This window comes from Coturnix japonica, chromosome 3 (genome assembly GCF_001577835.2).
Source record: "Coturnix japonica isolate 7356 chromosome 3, Coturnix japonica 2.1, whole genome shotgun sequence".
NCBI lineage: Eukaryota > Metazoa > Chordata > Aves > Galliformes > Phasianidae > Coturnix > Coturnix japonica.
In genome coordinates, this window is record NC_029518.1 from 41,820,175 (window position 1) to 41,841,543 (window position 21,369).

Consider the following 21,369-nt stretch of genomic DNA (forward strand, 5'->3'; position numbering starts at 1 on the left):
CCCACTAATAATTATCATTAAAATATCCTATGTATGTCCCAACAAATTTTTACATAAACAGAATGCTACAAGCCCTGTTTTTAAATGAGAATATTAAATCTGCATATACAGTTATATTTATGTTATCTAAAATGGATTATTTACATGCATAAATTATTAGTGATTTATTTTTTCTGTATGCATAAACATCTATTTTAAATATGTAATTCACAAACTACAGTAAATATACTTAATAGTTGAGCAAAATTTATTAACAGCAACAAAAACTGAATGTGAGCTATATCAAAAACAAGATCTGCAAAATAAAACATCTGCCATAAATTTCTTAAGGGTTTTTTTTTTTTTTTTTAGGTTCCTCAATTTTAACCTCAGGGACAAATGGGAAAACTCGTTTTTAATCGAGGAACAGTTACTCATATAAACAGCCCTTAAGTCATCAGGCAGCTATTTCTATTTGATAAGACTATGACAGAAATAAGTGCTAACTAGGACTTAATTAAGCCCCGCAATTGGCAATGATTAAATCCTGCTACAGTACTACAGAAAGATAGTCAAACATAATAAAGCACTCTAGAAAGCATGTTTTATTGTTATTGTTTCTTGTATTTCAGCTGCATCTACAGTGAGAAGCATACAGCTACACAAACACAGCCAACAGTCCCACCAACCCCCACATCAGTGAGACAAGGACCCCAATCTCAAGGTACAGTACCTGAGTATGGTAACTGTTAAGTCATGGCCTGAACCACTGCTTGAGCACCTGGGGAATGGACCCGGTCAGCCCTGGGAGCACAGGTGAAGACAGTTCTGCTGTGTGAACAGAAGGTGTGGAGGCTGGCTGCACCTCTCTTAGACCTCATTTAAGGGCTGGCTGCCACTGGGAAGGGTCTTTTTCTGGAGATTGCTCCTTGGTGGAGCTTCCCCTGTTAACCTGGAATCTTCTGATATGGGTAAACAATCTTCTTCCCTTGTAGCACTTTACTATCATGTCAATCCTTTACACCTCTGGTGAAACACCTTTTCCCATCATATCAATCTGTCCAATTGCTACAACCTGAGTCTCAGCTTTCTGGCTTACAGACAGTGAGTGAAAACCAAATAGTTTGGATGACTATATTACATAGCCAATGATCATTTTAACCTGTTGCTTAAAAGAAAAAATGGAAATATTGCTAATGCTTTGTGACTATATGAGGATATTCTTTCAAGAACTTCACTGTCCTTCCTCCAAAGGCTTTCCTGGAGATATACACATGTAGTCTTGATATTTTTAGAATTTTTAGAATTATCTAATACAATAAGTTACTTAATAGGACAGCAAAGCGTGTTTTCTAGCATTTGATTAAATCAGGAGCGATGAATTCCTGAGATAAATAAAATCCTGGGTAATACTCCTGCTTACATGTAAAGCAATAGCTAACAACTTTCTCCCCAGTGATTATTTAGTTGGAGAATAAATCATAGCTGCACTATCCACAAGACCACAGAAATACATACCACTTATTTATTCTGTTGTTTTTTTTTTTTCAGTCTAAAAGTCTAGTTTGCGACAAAACCTTCTGTATTTACCAATAACAATCGTATTTACTTAGTTTTTATCACACTATTTCTCTGTAATTAACCAAACCAATGTTGGCATCCAGAATGACCAGATCAACTGCAATATCCATGTATGTAATACAAGTATCTCTTATGTACTGGTTTTCTGAATAGATCAGAGTTTTGCCTTTGACAGCTTCAAGGCCAAGCTTGAAGCTTGGTATTCAAGCCTCTTATTTATCCAGTTCCAATGACTGTGAACTCTTGGCTTTGCTGGACATGGCTTAGCTGCTCTTTTTCTTGGAAAACAGTTACCCCCACAGAACAGAAGGGCAGAGCTCTCCTATTGACCCACTGATATTAAAGTCTTGGGATAATTCCACAGTACCCATATTTCCATTTGGCTTTAGCTGGTTCAAACCTTAATTTAGTCTTTTATCAGAAGGAAAGGATTGGCACAAATGCAAGTGTGGCAACTGATGAAGAGTTTAGCAGCTGTGTTTTATATAGAGATTACTGACAGCCATACTGAGAGCTGGATTGTGCCAAGGACCATGGAAGTGTTAATTTCAATTTTACATCTCTTACTTTACTAATAAAAAATTCTAGTTTCTTTTTCCAAAGTGCCCTTTCTTCTTCAAGCTGCCATTGTACTTCAATAGCAGCTAATTAGATTGTAGCAATGGAGCTCTTGGCATGAGGAAGAGACCTCTTATTTTCTCCCCTCAACTGTCATGCAAGCTACTTTGAGCTGCTCAACAGCTGCTGCTTTCCAGCTCACATGTGGTTGTTTTCCAGCAGTAGATTAACTGATCCTTACATACAGTCAAAAAAATCCACAACATTTAGGGATTATGCGTGATTGGTAAACCTGTACTCAGTCATTAGTCCTTTTCATATTCCCCAAATATTACAATAAGATCATGTTTAAACAAGATTTTACCTGCAATCCTGTTTTAATAGTAAGCACTCTGTCACTGTACGTGTAAACTCTCTGTTACTAAGGACAGTATACCATACCTGGACTCAGAAGATATGATCAATTCAGTCACAGTTTAGCAATAAAGAAATTACCTACAGCAACATCAAAACATTCAGCTAACCTGGCAGGGTAACATCTATGGATTTTCTAAAAGCTGTTTCCTTAAGGCTGCTTTCTGCAAAGTTTATTTCATCCTGCCTTACAACTCAGTTCCCCATTGGGAATGTGAACATGATATTTACCTACCTCAAGAGGACTTTAGGGGGGGGGGAAGTGCTGATCTGTGGTAAAAACAACAAAATGTGAGACAGGGATCTACTGAATTTACTTGGCTTACAGATCCCAGACTGAAGGCTTACATCTTTATATATATAATATATTTATAATTATTATTATAAATTATAAAAATTATTATACAATTATTTATATATTATATATATATATATATATAAATACTGCATTTTGACTTATAAACCGAAAAACCCAATAACAATTTATCATTACTGAGGAAAAATTATTATAAACACCCTGAAATCACTTGTATCATTATTTGCCAGCTGCAATCACACTTAAATTATTTTTAACAATGCAGCTATACATTGTACTTTGTTGCTTCCCCCAGGATTCTGAAAAGTCCAGATTAAATTTAAACTATTCACTAAGAATTCATCTGGAACAATAAATGCATCCCCCGTAACCAATGCATATACAAATGGTCTTCCCATCCATAAGGGCAAAATGAGTCTGAGGCAATAAAAGATTAGCGTTCTGATACTTTCATTTTTAATGGAGCAGATTGTCATTTTCAGGCTAGAAGAAATGTACCCAAGGAATGATGCACTGAGCATTTCAATCCTAGACCTCCACAGGCAGCACAAAAGCAGTTCAGCAGCTGTGGGGCTCTGGTTCACAGCACAGGTGACCTGCTACAGGGGAAGGTACTGAGTTACTGCATTCAGCTGCTTCTTCACACACTGGTGTTTATACTACTGAAGAAGCTCTTGTATTATTGCCATTGTTTGCAGTTTAAAGTAAACAGACTTTGAGTTTTCCTTAAAATGCTGAGCTATAAACTAGGATGACTTGGGTACTGTTTCCAGGTCCATTGAGTCATTAGTGCATTAGGAGCAATCATGTTATAAAGTCTCTTAAGTTCAGTCAGCCCTTCTTGGGAGTCATGGCTTTTACAGAAAAGTGTAGGATTTAATCCTTTGAGGAACACATTTCATTGGAACACTTATCAGGGACAATATTGCAGATGTCCATTTAGCCGTATAGTTGCCAGATTTAATCAAGAAAGAGGACTTCATCAAACCAGAGGTTTTTTTTTCCACTGGTTATTGGCAACAGAGAGTGATCCATTAACCACTCCATTTGTTTACATTGATAACGTTTTTTGATCAAGATCCAGCATGTTATTTTAAATGAAAAGTGATGGATTCATCCTTTAGTGCCAGCTCAAGATGTAGCCCAGTGTTAAAGCTTGCAATTCACTTCAGTTGTCTGCAATACAGTCTTCTCTTAAATCACATTAAGCATCTGATGACAAGCAGGGATGTGATTTAGCAGAGGGTTGTTAGGGTAGTATGGTTAGGATGAGGTTGGAACTTGATGATCTTGAAGGCTTTTTTCCAATCTAAGCAATTATATGATTCTATGAGTATTAATATACACACAGGGCAGAACAACTTAGTTGAAACTAAGAAAAAAAACTGATTAAATTGGCTGTGTTCTCTCTAAAGGCTTTGGTTTCTTAAAGGTGTAGTATGCAACTATGGCTACATGCAACTTGCTGCGAAACTTATTTTGCATTCCATAAGAATAACATATACAATTAAGTCAATTTGCCCTCAGAGTTTAGTGGTGCTCCTATGCAATATGGTTTTGTACTGATGTGATGCTGTTACCCTGATAACAGCACAAGAAAGCGGTCCAAGGGGAACTTGGCCCTGAAGTGCAACTCAGATGTATTTGCAGCTCAGTAACTACTGGAAACTGCTTCAAATTGCAGTGCATCTGCTCTGGAGACAGAATTTTTTAATAAGGTGGATTTTCAATGGAAAATATCAGTCTGAATCAAAAGACTACACTGCAACATTTTAGTTTTATACAAGTTTAAACTAGTTTAATGACTAAATGTCTGAGAAATAAAGGAAGAGTGAGGAATATAAGAAAAAATTCCTACCTCTTTTCTCTCTCACTTGACAGATAAGAGATTTCCAAAAGTACTGCTTTGGGCATATTCAAAATGAGAATATAGGAAATCTCAGTAGCTGTAGCTGAGATGCTCTTTCATCTTTTCTCTACACTCTGCCTTGTGACAAGACACACACTGAACAGTAATACCACCAGATCATGATGATCCATAGCTATTATGCTGTATGTGCTCTCTGTTCTACCACTAGCATTTTTTTAATACCACACTGCAGCTTATTTTTAAATACACGTGCATCTTCCCCAAAACACCAAATTAGATATCTCTTTCCTGGGCCTTACTTGCTCTTCTCTCCTGATGACTTGCTAGAATTCAAACAGGGTTCCTGTTATTTAGATTCCTATCTGAAGTCCTGGAATACATTTACAAGCAAAAAAAGGTTTTTCAGATGACCACACTGTGACCTCCAATTGATGATGTGAACACTTTCAAATATTGCTTGATATGTAAAAATACACTGACTATCCCTGACTCCAGAAATATTCTCCTAATGTCCAATGTGAATAGAGTAGTCACAGGTTACATAAAATTGTTGTCTCCACTGTGGACATGCAGAACAGATTATTCTCTTCCACTCTTTAAAATCTTACATATCTGGAAATTACTAACACACCCACACAGCTGTGCCTTCTTCACACTAAAATAAAGTAAAACAAAAAATAAATTAATCTTTCCTCACTTGTTATATAGTCAAAGTATTCAGTGATTCTTGTTTGCCTTTGGACTCTCCAGCTGATGAACATCTTTCTTAAGATGCTATTCCCAGTATTGGAAAGAAGCTCTACCAGTTCAGAGCAGAACCAAAGAGTAGTTATCTCTTGTGCCCAAAGGCTACCTTCCTATGTTTAGTTCTGTTTTTTTACAGCACGATACCGTCGATCTATGTTCAACAAGAAACTCAATTTTCAAGTTAAGATCCCTCACAAGAGATGAGTACTCAAGAATGGAACAAAATCTCCCTGAAACAGAATTATTTAAGATCTTATTAGTTACAACTGCCACCATGAAATAAAACTAAATGAACATGCAACAAGAGCGCAGCTGAGATTCACAGTTGATGGATGCGTCACAGGAATACATATTGGAATAAATAATCTCAGCCACTCACACACATCACTTGGGTTTAAGTTAACTATAATCAATTCCAAAAGGAAACAGTACATCCTAGAAGTTATGCTTATTATCAGTGTTTCTTCAAAGTAGTAACGTTAGCTTGAACAAAGAAGTGAACTGAAATATAAGATTTATAATAACCTTCTCAAATCAATGATCTCAGTCTGTGCACTAGAAGTTTGAACCTTCTATTAACTAGTGTACCTTATAAAAGATATAGAAAAATGAAAACAGTGAAAATACAGGAGATACAATCTGTTACCAAGAAAATAATTCCATATGTAAACAGACCAGGAATGCAGAATATTTAAGAGAGAATTAGATTACGGTTTATGGATAAAATAAATTGGAGAGATAAATCAAGTGGCCCTATCTACATAAACAAGGTAAAGATTCTCAGCTTCCATACAGCTTCACCTACACAGCAGCTGCTGAGAGACTAGAAAAACAGGCAGGTGCTTCATTTTTGGGGGGTGGTTTGTTTGTTTGTTTTCTTGTTATTTCCCCAAAATACTGACAACATATGTGGATGTCAAAGCAGATGAATCCCTGGTTTGGTCTTGTACAGCAATTCTGACTTCACTCCAGTCTCTTTAAATAAAGGACACCTCTCACCAAAATGAATCCTTGCCACTGAAATATGACATAATAATGCAGATCTGAGGGGTTATGACATTGACAATTCATTGCATATCACACAGGGCACATGGGTAAATTATTGTGGTCTTAATCCCTTCTCCTGCTGACTTACTGATGAAGTCTCCTTGCAGAAAAAAAGCTGATGAGGCTTTGTGATGAGAGGCTTGACTTAAGTAGGATTGAATGAACACAATCTGATGCACTCAGTGACCCAGCATGCAGGCAAACACTAATGACCACAGTAAGAGAGCAAGGTTTGATGACATTAAGGTTTAACTCACAAAACACCAACCTCTAATTGCCAGGCTTAATAACATCACTCTTCTTAATAAAGATGGGTTAAATGGCTGTAACATCAGCAGAATCTTCACAGAAAAGCACTGATTAATGATAAAACTATATCCTGCTGAAATGACACAGCTGTACATCTTGTAATAACTAATATTTTTGAACAAAAAATTACTTTTACCTAAATGGCAAACACAGAATAAGTCGTTGTACAAATTGCTCTGCACTGTAGCTGAAAGCACGCAGCTTATTTTGATGTCAAGAATTCTACCACAGGGCTTTAAAAGAAGAGAATTAAACAGACTACAGTATATATTGTGTGGTTTGGTTCGGGTTTTGTTTTGTTTTCTTCTACTTATGATTTGGCACTGTGATAAAAAGTAATTAAGCTTGGGCAAATGTTGTTCTTAGACGTAATTTGGTCTACTTATCTAGCCACTCACATGGGAGCATACTTGGCAACAAAAAAGAAACACCTGCTTTTATCACCTTAGAACAACACTCTGTCACCTTAGCAATATGCAAAGTTTCTCGAGCACTTGAGTCCAAGTGCTGTGCTTAATAATATTGCATTTATTCCATGCTCACAAATGTATGAAGGTAGCATTAAACAACCCTGTTTACTGATATGCAGAGCAAACAAGCCACTAAGAACTGAAATTAAGCTGACAACGTGCTAAAATGAAAACAGCTAATAAAAATACCAGAGTGATACCTGAAATACAAGGTTACACGTTCAGACACAAAGCAGTTCCAGTAGTACAGTGACTTAGAAGATTTCTGCAATACAGGGTTGATGGAACAACGGGACTGTAGTCTTCACCCAACAACCTGCATTTCAAGGCCACAAAAATGAACTAAAGGCTGGAGCTCATCTCCTGTGAAGACAGGTTGAAAGAACTGGGCTTGTTTAACCTGGAGAAGAGAAAGCTCTGGGAAGACCTCATTGCAGCCTTCCAGTACTTAAAGAGGGCTTATATAAAAGATGGAGATCAATTTTTTACACAGGCAGATAGTGACAGGGCAAGGGAGGAACTGTTTTGAACTAAAAGAAGAGAGATTTAAATTAGATTTTAGGAGGGAATTCTTTATCAAGAGGGTAGTGAGGTGTTGGAACATGCTGTCCAGAGAACTTATGGATGCCCCATCCCTGCAAGTGTTTGAGACCAGGCTAGATGGGGTCCTGGGCAGCCTGATCTAGGTAACCCTGTGGTGGTAACCCTGCCCATAGTTGGGACACTGCAACTGGATCATCTTTAGGGTCCCTTCCAACCCAAGCCATTCTACAATTCTGTGATTTACTGCTGGTGGTATGATGACTACAAGACAAAATACAACCACGCTAATGTCTAAGCATAACTTTGCACCTCATTCATAATCTTCTGGTGGATTCTAGCTGTGGCAGAAGCCTGTAGGCCATGCCTGTTCTATGGATTGTTCTAGCTTTGAATGCATTAGGAACACAGGATAAAGTAGAATCCACCTGAGCAAAATTCAAGTAATTCCAATACCTTCTAAAGGATGCCTAAACAAAACAGCAGTTGGTACCAGCATTACTCAGAAATGACATAAAATAGGAGCAGAACTAAGGTTTCATACATGTAATCGGGGCCACTGATATGCTAGCATGTGTGAAACACAAAAAGTCAGCATTTTCCATGCTAGAAAGCCAGATTAATTTGAAGCATTCTGGCATTGTATGTGACAGAGTATGAGGAGACTCACTCCTATTCCACTGAATTATTTCTTCATGTACACACAGCCTTGAAGATTCTGTTACTCTGACTCAAGCATAAATGCTCTCCAGACCACAAACTGAACTTGCGCAGCTTAACATCAAAACATGGAAGCACAGAAAGTTAACCAACTACAAAATTTTCTCTCCACACTGTACAACTGCTCTTAGTCTCAGATACTTCAGAATAAGTCAGTAGGACTCAAGAAGCCAAATCAAATAGGCATGAAACTTTCTCATCGCTTTATTCACAGAAATCATAGGACAGGGGATTACCTGCCTAAAGATGCTATAAAATGTAATGTGATAAATGTAATCAGTAAATACTTACAAAGCATCCTTACAAATCTTTTGCCAGGAAACAACAGCAGTCTGATAAGGAGTCTGATGTACTAACAATAATCTGAAGACAGTTGAGAAACTTTCCACAAAAACATCAAGTACTTTGGAAGAGCAAAAAGAAATAGAGAACAACTGACAAGAGCAATCAACAGCACAAAGACAAAAAGGGAGCCATCTGCTTAGCTAACAGACCTAACAAAAAAGTAGATTTATTGTTAATAATAAACCAAAAAATACTGAGATGTTTCCAACTCATCTATTATGTAATTCTGTGAAAAAGGATAGCAGTTTCCAAGCATATAAGAAATGGCCATGAAGGAGCAGGATATTAATCTGTGCTCCATGTCTGGCGTGGAAAGGACAAGAAATAAACTTAAATGGCAAGCTCATAACATTAGGAAAGCATTTTAATGGCAAAAATAGTGAGTTAATTGAATGAAAGAATGGGCCGTAGAATCTCATAACTGAGATGAGATCATGTGTAAGACCACACTGGATAAACTTGGAATTATTTAAATATAATTGAGACTAAGTCAGAGCGAGAAAATGGACTGGATGTTTTTTTAGGTCTCTTTGAGCCTATGATCTATGACACTACAATCCTCTTAATCTCTCTCTCTGGGATCACTACTTATATTTACTTATCAACCTCCATCTTTAAATAATTTAGGTTCTTTGTAATCCTTGCCCTGTTTGAAAGGTCATGCCAGAATTCAGCTACTATCCCTTTGATGTCAGAAATATCATTCTAGTTTACAATCTAAATTCAGAACCAATTAATATCCATTTGATGTAATAGAAAATTCTTACTTCCTTGTACTAATTCTCAAATGCTTTTCACAAATAGAAATACATTTTCTATCTTAATTTAACAACGCCATCTATCTCAGACACTCAAGGCAGACAAACTATGGAAGTACAAAGTTCTTTGCAAGCAAATTTACTTCACTACAAGTTCAGTGCCGTGGCAAATTTAGGTTGAATATTAGGAAACACTTCTTTACAGAAAGGGTAGTTAAGTACTGGAATAGGCTCCCCATGGAAGTGGTTGAATCGCCATCCCTGGATGTGTTTAAGAGCTGCTTGGATGTGGTACTCAGGGATATGATTTAGCAGGGTTGTTAGAGGGTTTTTAGAGTTAGGGTACTATGGTTAGGCTGCGGTTGGACTTGACGATCTTCAAGGTCTTTTCCAACCTGGGTAATTCTATGATTCTATGACAGCTACGTAGCCTCTGGAAGACCCCTCATTTATTCCAAGCTCAGGTATCTGCGCTTTCCCCACTAGCAGTTTGTGTTGAAGGCATATCTTATGTCAGGGAATCCAAAAACAATGTTCCATATTTAAATACATTTGCAAATCCAAATCCTGTCATTCCCACTGAACTGATGATACAAAGAAGACGTAAAGTTCTTCCAATCAAAAGTCTGAGGGATTTTTTTTTTATTATTATTTTCCAGGGGTATCTGAGGACCATGAAGTTTATCTGAAGACAACAGAGATGAGGAGAGATGAGGAAATGTATCCCCATTAACAGAGGTTACATCATTACTTCAAAGGTTAATTATTGAGAGAACTGAAAAAACAGCCTGATGCAGCTGACCTCTTCCATGGAAGGACTAGAACACGACCCAAATTCATCCCCCTTGAGAAACTGAGTGCAAAAGGAACTGTAAGCTATCTTTGCTCTTCTGTCACAATAATAGATAAATGAAACTTAATTCTGCCTCAGGGATAAATGGGCATGCTCCAGTGAATTCGGTGGAATTGTTCTCATTAAGCTCACAGTATACTGCTATCTATACAGGGAAATAAACTTTTCTATCTTCTCATTCACCTCACTCCATTAAGAAGCTTGAAGCCAATGAATTTATATCTCATGCATTTTTAATAATCTATTTTATCTCTGTTCTAGAAATGATCTAAAATAACTTGGTCATACAAGACTTTACACACATGACCAAATTTAAATTATGGAAGATAAAATTTTATCATCCCTGTGTTCAAAGTGAAATATTTTATGTCATAATTCACTGTGTTCTTCTATCATGAAGATAAGATACTGTGAAAATAAGAACAAAATCTTATCTTGCACATTGATGCCTTGTAAGACGTCTACATCCAGCCTTATAGGATACAGTCAGTATTTGTTTCTGCTGATTCGTAGGAGCACACTGTATGCAGGAGAAGACAGTATTTGCCTTTACAGAGAATGACATCTCATGACTTCCTTTGTATAAATGCTATCTGAAGAAAATAAAGTGGCAATTGCAAAAATACAGCCTGAGAAGAGAAAAAAGTTCCAAAGCTTGCACTGAACAATCTCAGGACCTCATTCTGGAAATGACTGCTCATTTGGCTTGTGGGGATTCATATTTAAATGCTCCAGTTTTAGAATCTTGTTTCATAACTGGCTGCCAATGGTTACTTCCTACATATGTCTCCATCAGGTTGCCAACATTCCCATTTGTTTTGAATTAGAACAAATACTTAGAAACGCAAGAACAACCGGCTGCTAAACTAAGCCAGATAGTAATGAGCCATGAATCCCTTGGCAAAAGGAAGGAGAATTTCTAACATTAAAGCTTAGTAACAGGAATGGTGCCACTGCTGGCATCTGTATGTTAAGGCAACTTTGTTAAGATGACTTAAGCTTGGATGAACTTCAAGTTAGTACCTGAGAAGTGTTAGTAAAAATATCTTTCACATTTTTTCAGTGTTTTTTGATCCAATGGTAATGTGTACACACACGCAGTGTACTGGAATGACCTTAGAGCTAGGACACAGACACAGGAAAAAACACACTCATTTCTCCTGGTACCATCCAGACACAACAGAGCAGATGGACATTGCAACTGTGTTCATCCCAGATAAATAATTTATCCAGAACTTCCAAAATTTCAACAGTTCATTTATATTTGTTTAGAAGAGGGAGAGGTGCATTCTAGTGTACCACAGACTGGGGAAAACCATTTTACAAACAGTGAGGAAAAACTGAATCAATTCATCATTACAGTCAGAAATATCTAAAAGAGTAATCCTCCACTAAAAAATGTCTAGTCAAAGGGACAAAGGCTATCTGGTAATATCATACTAAATTGCCAGCAAACAATTTTAGATGGAATACCTGGATACTGAATCATAAACCTGAGATTAATAACCCTGGTGAATGAGTTACCAACCTATGACAGAACTCATATTATAACAATCTCTTTTCCCTTTATTTTTTCCTGATTTTGTGTGTACATGCATGCTTTTCAGCCTAATTAGCTTTCTCCAGGTCCTAAAAAATTAACAGAAATAATAATAATTTAAAAAAAAAAAAAAAAAAAAAAGAACTTTGTCTGCACCCTTCACCCTGACATAAACATCTCTAGTACCTAAAAGTCAAGCATTATAGTAATTTCAATTCTCAGGTCTGCAAACAGGGTCTGAATAATAGAGAGGCAAACATGGGGATGGAGCTGTAGAAAGCACCTTTGCAGAGCATGCTTGGAGTGCTGCACAGATTAGAAAAGAGAAGCTCAGTTAGTACAGTACAGCTGCAGAACACTTCCACAGACAGCTACCCTGCTTCAGGACTTAAGCTAACTCATCTACTGGCACAATTCATGAAGGACAAGTCTAGCTCTGTATTTTCTCTCCTGGCTCCTGGAGGAGCTGAAGAAAGGGGGGAAAAAAACACAATTTACTTGACATTTTATAAATTAACTATTCTGCAGTTTTTATGGGAACCAACAGATTAACAACAAATACTACAGCTTGTCTAATCACAGAATCACCAAGGTTGGAAAAGAACTAAAAGATCATCCAGTCCAACCAATAGCTCCCACTAAACCATGTCCCTCAACACAACATCCAAACATTCCTTGAACACCCTCAGGGTCGGTGACTCCACCACCTTCCTGTGCAGTCCATTCCAGTGCCTCACCACCCTTTCTGAGAAGTAATACTTCCTAACGTCCAGCCTGAATTTCCCCTGCTGCAGCTTGAAGCCATTCCCTCCAGTCCTATCACTAATGGCATGAGAGAAGAGGCCAACCCCCAGCTCACTACAGCCTCCCTTCAGGAAGTTATAGAGAGCAACGTGGTCTTCCCTGAGCCTCCTCTTCTCCAGGCTGAACATTCTCAGCTCCTACGACCTCTCCTCATACAGCCTGTGCTCCAGACCCCTCACCAGCTTTGTTGCCCTCCTTTGAGCACGTTCCAGGACCTCAATGTCTTTCTTGCAGGGAGGGGACAAAACTGGACACAGTACTCAAGGTGCGGCCTCACCAGAGCTGGGTACAGAGGGACAATCACCTCTCTGCTCCTTCTGGCAACACTGTTTCTGATGCAGTTTTTGAAACAACATTTTTCCAGCTTTATTTCTTTTCCTTGTAGTATCATTTTTGAGATTGGAGCATTATTACAGTATCATTGGAGAATTTAATTGCAGGCACTTGAATAAACCTATTAAAGTCAGCTACTGTTACTAAAGTTCTTGCAAATGTGTTTGTGTTGTCAGCTGAAGCATAACTTCGTAAAACATTACTCAGTACTGGATAGTCCTCTACCATCTACATTTATGAGAAGGTTTTTCCTCTTTCATTTTATCAGATTGAAGCAACTCAGTGTGAGAAGAAGCCCAGCAGTTCAGTCTTTGGCAGTGAAAGCGATAGTTAATGTTATGTTTAGGAATGGCCTGCACAAGGCAGACCCTTCTAGCTGGCAGCCTGGCACGAGAAAGAAGAATGTTAAGGAAACTATGAAGGAAATAGTGTTCTCCTCATCAGACTTCCATCCTGAGACAACAAAGGCACAGGTTATAACTGTCCTGCAGAGTTTTGAAAAGACAACCCTGGAGGAGCTAGATAAACTAAATTAAAAGACTCTAAGAAACCCACAAACTTCAATACCAGCACATCATGCCTCTAAACTGAAAGACTGAGCCACTGAGAGTCTTGTCCCTGGCCCATTGCTGATACTCCATGCTGTATGACATCATAAAAACAAACAAACATAACAAAAAACCCACCACCCTTGAAAAATGGTGGGGTGTTGGTCAGTGTGTGGTGAGCAACTGCTTGTGCATCACTTGTTTTGTGAATTTATAGATATATATATAAGTATCGTTACTGTTCTCTTTTTCGTCTTCCTTTTCCATCATAGTAAATAGTTTGTATCTCAACTCATGAGTTCTACTTTGTGTTTCTTTTCCTCTATTTTCAACCACATCCCACTGGGAAGGGGGATTAGTGAGCTAACAACTGCATGGTGCTCAACTATCTGCCAGGTTATACCACAACACTATTCTTCGCTCAGCTACTTTAAACTACAGGTAGGTAGACAGGTAAGTAGGTAGGAAGGTAAACAGATAAAGCAGACATTCTACTTCACTGATGATCTAAGTTAGATTCTCTGTTCTTGTCTCTGTATTAAAACTGAAATGCATATTTGCTCCTTTCCCTCTTCTTGCATGCTTAAAATCATCTTTTTCTATTAGCAGGTTTTTCACATCAAAGTGAAAGACATTTCATTTAAGCTCACAAACCGCTGTATCTTTTGAGCCAAGAAAGAAGAAATCCATATTTCTTATAACTTGGTAACCTTTATGACACCTGACTCAATTTTTTTATCTCAGTTCACAAGAGGACATGCATTAAACTCATGAACAATGTCACGAATTATGTACCTGACTCCCTGAAATTAAATTTCCTAAAGTAGAAGCGTAAAAGGAGGGAACAAGAGAATTTTTCAGTACAGCCTCTTAATGTGCTTCCTAAGAACACAAACATCATTCGTTTCTTTGGGTTTGTTTTTTTCTTGCAGACAGTAAATTATACACAGGAAAATACAGCAGCAATTTGATGATGTTTACTTGCTCCTGGGAAATAAAATAGTTAAGCTTCTGAGACAAACTTGTAACAGAATGGAGCCACATACAAGTTTTCCTTCCTAATAAGTAATTTTTTATTCTTTAAGCAAAATTCCCTGTATTTTTGTATAGAGGACCTTTTTCAAAAAGCATCTAGAACATTCCAGCACAAAAGCTTGTTTTAAGTCTATTGGCACTTACAGAAATTAAAGACAGGGGTAGAATTTGTAATTTCATACCTTCAGGTTGCTACTCTTTTAAGTGAATTATCTTTTACACTTTTCCCATTTCATTCATATTGAAACAGGAAAACAGTGTTGGTTTTTTTGTTTGTTTGTTTTCAGATATTGTGACTTTGAGGTTGCTGGTTTCAGAATTAGAGTATATACTCAGCAAGTAAATACCAAGCAGTGTGGTGGAAATAAACTAAGTAGGTTGCTCCAAAAATAGTACTTTCTATCTATTGGAAAGTACAAGAGATACAAGAACAGGACATCGCTATTTGATAGAGCAAACATCCAGCTACAAAACACTGTTTTTCAACAGTCACCACATTAGCTGCATGTTTTTGCCAGCAATAAACAAAAGCCTGCATACCATGCTTGTCAAAATATGTATATGGCAATCCAGAATGCAGCTTGCTTTTCACATTGCTGTCACCACTGCTGAAACACAGCACCCAGTGCCTCACTGTGCTCACATCCACTGGTTTGTCTACACCAATGTTCAACAAGCATCAATAAATGTCAATGGGTGCAACTTTTTCTTGAATAGAAAACCACACCTTTGCTTCATCCGCACTTCCATAACAGATACCATTGTGTCAGACTACCACCCTGCTTCCATCTGAAACACAGCAACTACAGTAATAGAATACTGGCAGGAAGGTTCAACCTCTAATGCCATACTACCAACATCTGCCTGTGATGTTGTGGGCAAACATAAAAAATACAAGGAATTACTTTTAGAGCACTCCTTATATCTGGTGGTGTCACCTTTCCTATTTGGAGACTGGGACACCTTTAGATTCTTCTCTAAGAGAGTCAGCTGAAGGCCTGCTGGACTAGATTGGCCCAGGAACTGTACCTGTGAAGACCACAGAAAGGTGATATAGGGACAGCCTACATTGCAAATACCAAGTCCCTGGTTCAGCTGTTTCTCTGGTTGTAAATCTTGAGGTTTTTTTAAAATGATATTCTTTCAATAACAAAAAACTTCATGAGTATCTCAATTCCCACCTCCCTGATAAATAATAATAATAAAAAAAAAAAAGCAAGAAAATTGAGTGTTCAGTCTCTCATTTTGAAAAAGAGCTTCTGCTATCTTGAGATAAACTACATTAAGAAACACCAGAGATTACAGTGGACCTGACAAATGCATGTAAAAGATAATGAGAAATAAATACCTGCGAGACCTCTGGAACATCCTCTTTGGTGAAAGCACTGTGCTGCCTCCCTCCCTGCCCGCAGCCCAACTGTGAGCTAAATGGAGCAGGATTTCACCATCTCAAGCAATTTCATTCACAGCCAGCACCACCAGCAAATTGCTTCCCAATAAAGGCAGAGCTTTACTCTCTCACTGACCACCTGAATGCTAAAGACTAAAGAAGCAAGAGAAAGGGCTGAAGACGTTCAGAAGAAATACTGGCAAGGGAAAGGAAGGCTCAGTAAAACAGAAAAATAATCTAGAAGCAGCAATAGGTTTTGCTCCCTAGCAGTGATCCCTGCATAAAATTCATACTCGCTAGACTATCAACATTTGTCTGTTCTATCCCACAGAGAAAAACAGAACAAATAAGTACGTTTACTCCTCAGGTTTCCTTCATGCAGAGTTCCTGGGTTTTGCTCCTGGGTTTTAAGCTTTTCTTACAAGAGAAGGAAATTATTTTGTGCAGCGACACAGCTAGGAAAAGATCCATTTAAAAAGGCAACAGTGGTTTTAAGAAAATATTACCCATTATCAGACAGTTGAAAAACATTCAACTTGCCAGCAACAGTCAGGCTCTGTTTGCAGCCATTTTATTAACAAAATACTCATTTTGTGAACAATCACTTCCTCCAAAGAAAGAATTCTCAGTCAAGCATCAGTTCCAAATATCACGTATGAACAACAGAATGGAAAGAACAAGCAAACAAACAAAAAACAGACAAAACTCACAAGACTATCAGAGCAGCACACTAACTCCCCCTTAGGTCTTGCTGGACACATCCTATTTGGAATTTATGTAGTTGAATTACCATAGTTCACTTTTCTAAAGCACCCTGCAAGTCACAGGCTCTCAGCACACGAAGGAAACTTTTACCTCCATAAAACATAGCTGGTCTTTGTTTGCAGCTTCCTCTGCCCCTGCCATGTCACAGCACTCAGTTCAGCTCAGCTAGAGACTTCCTACCAGGTACACCTGCACACAGCATATAACGCTTATCATTTAATATTATTAATGTAATTCTTGATCCTGGTGATAAATACAATTTTGAAAATTTGCCAACTTTACCTGGCTGCTAAGAAGCACACTGAGCCATGCTCAACTCATGTATATACACATGATCTGGTTTCTAGAACTCACTCTAACAACTGCTGCCCTTCTGAGCTTTGTTCAGATGTGGATCCTTCTAGTGATCCCATTGGTTTTGTTTTTGCCATTCCCAGGTTGACAGTCCAGAAGTGGGTCTACACAGACCTCAAAGTTCATGCCATCCCTCTGACAGACAAAATTATATACTTTTTTTTTTTTTAATAGCTAACAAATGCAGGGGAAAAAAAGTGTGTTTACTACCTCTCCAGAGCTCCTTTCCAACCCCCATGAACCTGTGACTCCAGTACAGGGAGACATCCAAATAAATACAAATCAGATAAGGACTATAAAAATTGGTTAAGTTATCACAGAATCACAGAATTGTAGGGGTTGGAAGGAACCTCTAGAGATCATCGAGTCCAACCCCCCTGCCAAAGCAGGCTCCCTACACCATGTCACACAGGTAGGCGTCCAGGCGGGTCTTAAATATCTCCAGAGAAGGAGACTCCACCACCTCCCTGGGCAGCCTGTTCCAAAGTTCTGAGCTTACAATATGGTTCTCTTCCTGCTCCTCTTCCTTCAGACAAACTCACTATACAAATTCTGCATTTTCAAGAACTTGAATAGAAAACTGCTAAAAAAAAATAAATCACTTCTTACACTGATTTGAAACGTTTTCTTCCCCTCCAGAGACTAGTAAAATCATTTCATAGCTCCAGTTGAGAGTGATAATGAGAGTGATAAAAACCTGAAGATATACATGGGACAAAACCTCAAAACTATTTTTAAACCATTCTGTAAAATATTATTCTCACTGGCAAGTAAACTGTGGACCTAATTTAGACTAGTTTATAGCTAGGTATATTGAAAGCAAACTTAAACAGGCAGTCAGATGTCCTAATTCATGGGATGCATATAACACAAAATGTGGCTTAGAATATTTTAATAACTTAATGAAAAAAGGCCAGACAATTTCACAATTAGAGCCAGTACTGAAATCAAAGCATGAACTCATATTATGTTAAGTATTTTTAATCGGGATTGTTTTGCTAGAATACAAGGGAAAACTTTTGATCTGTAGCTCATTTCATTCTTATTCTTTTCTCTAATATTACCACAAGCCTCTTCTCCAGGCACAGGGGACCGCTAGCTCTCAGCTTTTAATGTTAATTGCTGTAATCTCAGTCGACATCATCACCTCTTAGTTCATAATGTAGGCAAAAAGTATCAGTGTAGCTTTCTACTACAGCAGCACAGTTCACTGCACCAGAGGGTTTTTTTTACAATAACTTCTTCTTTAAAGCTTCTTTTTTCTTCTTTTTTTTTGTTTTAATAATTCAGTAATAAAAGAATTACTTTAGAATGACACGATATAGAAAGGCATTTTGTTCTTTGAATGAATTAAAAACAGTTAAGCCAGAAGAGAAACTCTCCCCAAATTAAAAAGCAAATAAAAGCACTCTCTCTTGTATTTTTCCAGTTGTACAATTCAAAGGTAATTCTGGCCCCATACTGAATTGAGATGAACATTATTCGTTAATGCAGGCTAGGGAAAGATCAGGCTCTTAGACCTGAGGTGTCCTCTGCCATAGCAGTGCTCAATGCATTGTTTGGTTCAGTCTTCCTAACATCCCAGATGTCCTGTAGCAACAGGAACATCTGCGTGGCACTCACAGATGTGACCAAAGAGCTATAAAAAACTATGTTCCTGCAATGTACCAGCTGGAGGCCTGACAGTGAACTCTAGACCATCTGCAATGACCGCAGACATTCAATTTCAAGCAACAAGACACAATAACTGGGTGTTTAAAAGCATCGTTATAAACCATAGCATTAGCATAATCGATGTAGTTTAGAGGCCATTTCAGTTCTTCAATTCACTGCTAAGCAGACACCTAGTCACTGCTCTATATAGACATCCAGAGTCAGTACTTAGCCTTAAAATGAGTACTACCACAGAAGTCTTTAAGAATATCTTAAATTCATCAGTCCCAGCACTTGCAACATACAAATAGCAGTAAATGCAACACAACTAGTTAAATGAAGTTATATTCTTTTCTTCTCTCCAGTGATTCTCAGACAAAACATACCCAATAAGACTGTTTTCCACTCAGACTAAAGATGCATGTCAATCAAGTAGGTGCACATTATCTTCACAGGAGAACTATAAAGCTTTAGTTTAGCTATATCTGACAAGATTCACTCTCTTCACTCAAATTTGCTATTAAATTGCTCACTCTTAGACTCCTCTACAACATAAAGAACAGTGTGATAAGTAGGAACGATCAGGAAAAGTTACATAAAATGTGCAGCCCTAAAATCTCAGTGTAGATATGCAAGTGGATGAGGAATAACCCATTTTCTTGTTTAGCTTTTGTTTACAAAAAACAAAATTAACTAGCCAGTACCATCAGGCTACTTTGTTATAATAACTGGGCATGTGAATCTGTCCCCAGCTATTAATAACTAAAAAGTAATTTAAGGCTGTGTATCTTCAAAGTATTATTATGTAACAGCACTGTTATGTGATATGCTCAATAACTTAATAAAGCTTAAAGATATGAGATAAGAATTACTTACTGAAGTTCTATATATAATACTGTCTTGCAATGGAGATACATGCACGTGAGAGGCAAAGACAGGAGATCCTCTTTGGGCAATGACTACATAACACAGAAAATTTTCTCAAAATACTCTTTAGTGTAACCTGTAGGTTTTTACCTCGTTTGGGAAACATACAGGCATGCAGATAACACAGTATTAAATGGATCACTGCTGCCTCTGGAAAGGAAGATAAGTTAGCCTTTGGTGCTTAAGTATTCTCTTTCTGACAGCTGTTCCTCTTTCTCACAAACTTCCTCTGCCAAGAGAAGATTATTTGGGATTGACAAGTTTCTGTTTTGGAGGAAACAAGATCATTTTTCTGACAGGATGCTGGAAATGGATGCTTAAGATACAGATAACACTCTGTCAGGAGTATTACATAGCTTGAGGGAGTCTCCAGGAAACTGTACCAAGTAAAATATCAAGTCAAATGCATACCTCCATATGCCTAAGAGTGTTTATGAATCTGTAATATTCCAAAAGATCCTAAGAGGGAAAAAAAAAAAAAAAAGAAGTCTTTCCCTTGTTCTCTGCAAGTCTCATGAGAAAAAAGTTCTGCTTCCTCTATTCTGTCACAGTTCAAACATAACAGCTAAAGGTGGAGACAAAACAGTAAATATAGAGTAGCTAAAAGAGAAATCCACACAAAGGAATGCCAAGACCCAGTGAAAGTACAGACTTCGACTTCTTCAAACAATAGGTAGCCCTTTAGGACCATTAACTGCTCTATAGCCAACATCAGCACCACCTGCCATATCAGGGTTGCCCGTGATACAACCATTGTTAATCAAAATCCCTTGCCACACCCAGAACTGGAGACAGGGACAAAATTACTAATGGCCCCCAAGTCCTTGGTGCATACTGCCAGCCAACAGAGCTAAGGCTGCTGCTCTAAATACAACCTCCGCTTTATGTGCAGCCCCAAAGGGTGCATACTATCTTCAATTGAAGCATTGCTGGCTCCTAATTCAGGCCATGGGTTTCACTGGTGAGTCAGCAGTGAGGCATGACAGACTATTTTTAAGCGAATGCTTCAGAGGTATCTGTATCCTCTCATTCTGTTTTCCCTCACATAGCAGCAGTGGCTCTAGCAGCACTTCTTGAACCCAGTACTTCAAAGATGAGCTATGATTACAGCAACCCAAGCTTGCATGGGTCTTTTAGACACAAAAAGCTGTGGGAATCAGTTGGACTCTACAGAACCCCAGGGAAGAACATAAATTTTAAGATTTTAAGACATCCTTAAATTTTAGCTTTTTTTTTTTTTTAAGAGTTTGCATACACTATGTTTAAGATGTATACATATACCTATAAGAGCTGTCACTAATTGCCATTGCTTTCACACATAAGCAATAATATATTCTTTTCTCCAAATAATGTCCTTCAGCAAAATAACCCCCAACACAAACACACTAGATATGTGTTAAATAGATGCATATTTACAAACACTAAATAACTGACAAACATTTTCCTATCTGACACAACAAACAGTTCCTCATAGGCTGCAGGCCTCCTTGGGCACAGAATCTCTTCTTTTAAT

General features: G+C 37.9%; 1 protein-coding gene across 6 annotated transcripts in view; it reads right to left on the reverse strand.

Moving 5' to 3' along the window:
• The window catches only part of EPM2A (EPM2A glucan phosphatase, laforin), a 38,243-nt gene that overhangs the window by 7,328 nt on the left and 9,546 nt on the right, over positions 1–21,369 (reverse strand). The window contains exon 1 of one of the 6 annotated variants that reach the window (XM_032443863.1): positions 16,116–16,150. The exons of the other annotated variants lie outside the window; for them this stretch is intronic. Within the exon in view, the coding sequence (XP_032299754.1) occupies positions 16,116–16,135 (20 nt within the window). The 5' untranslated portion in view covers positions 16,136–16,150. Of the gene's footprint in view, positions 1–16,115; positions 16,151–21,369 lie in introns of those variants that run through there. 6 annotated transcript variants of the gene reach the window in all.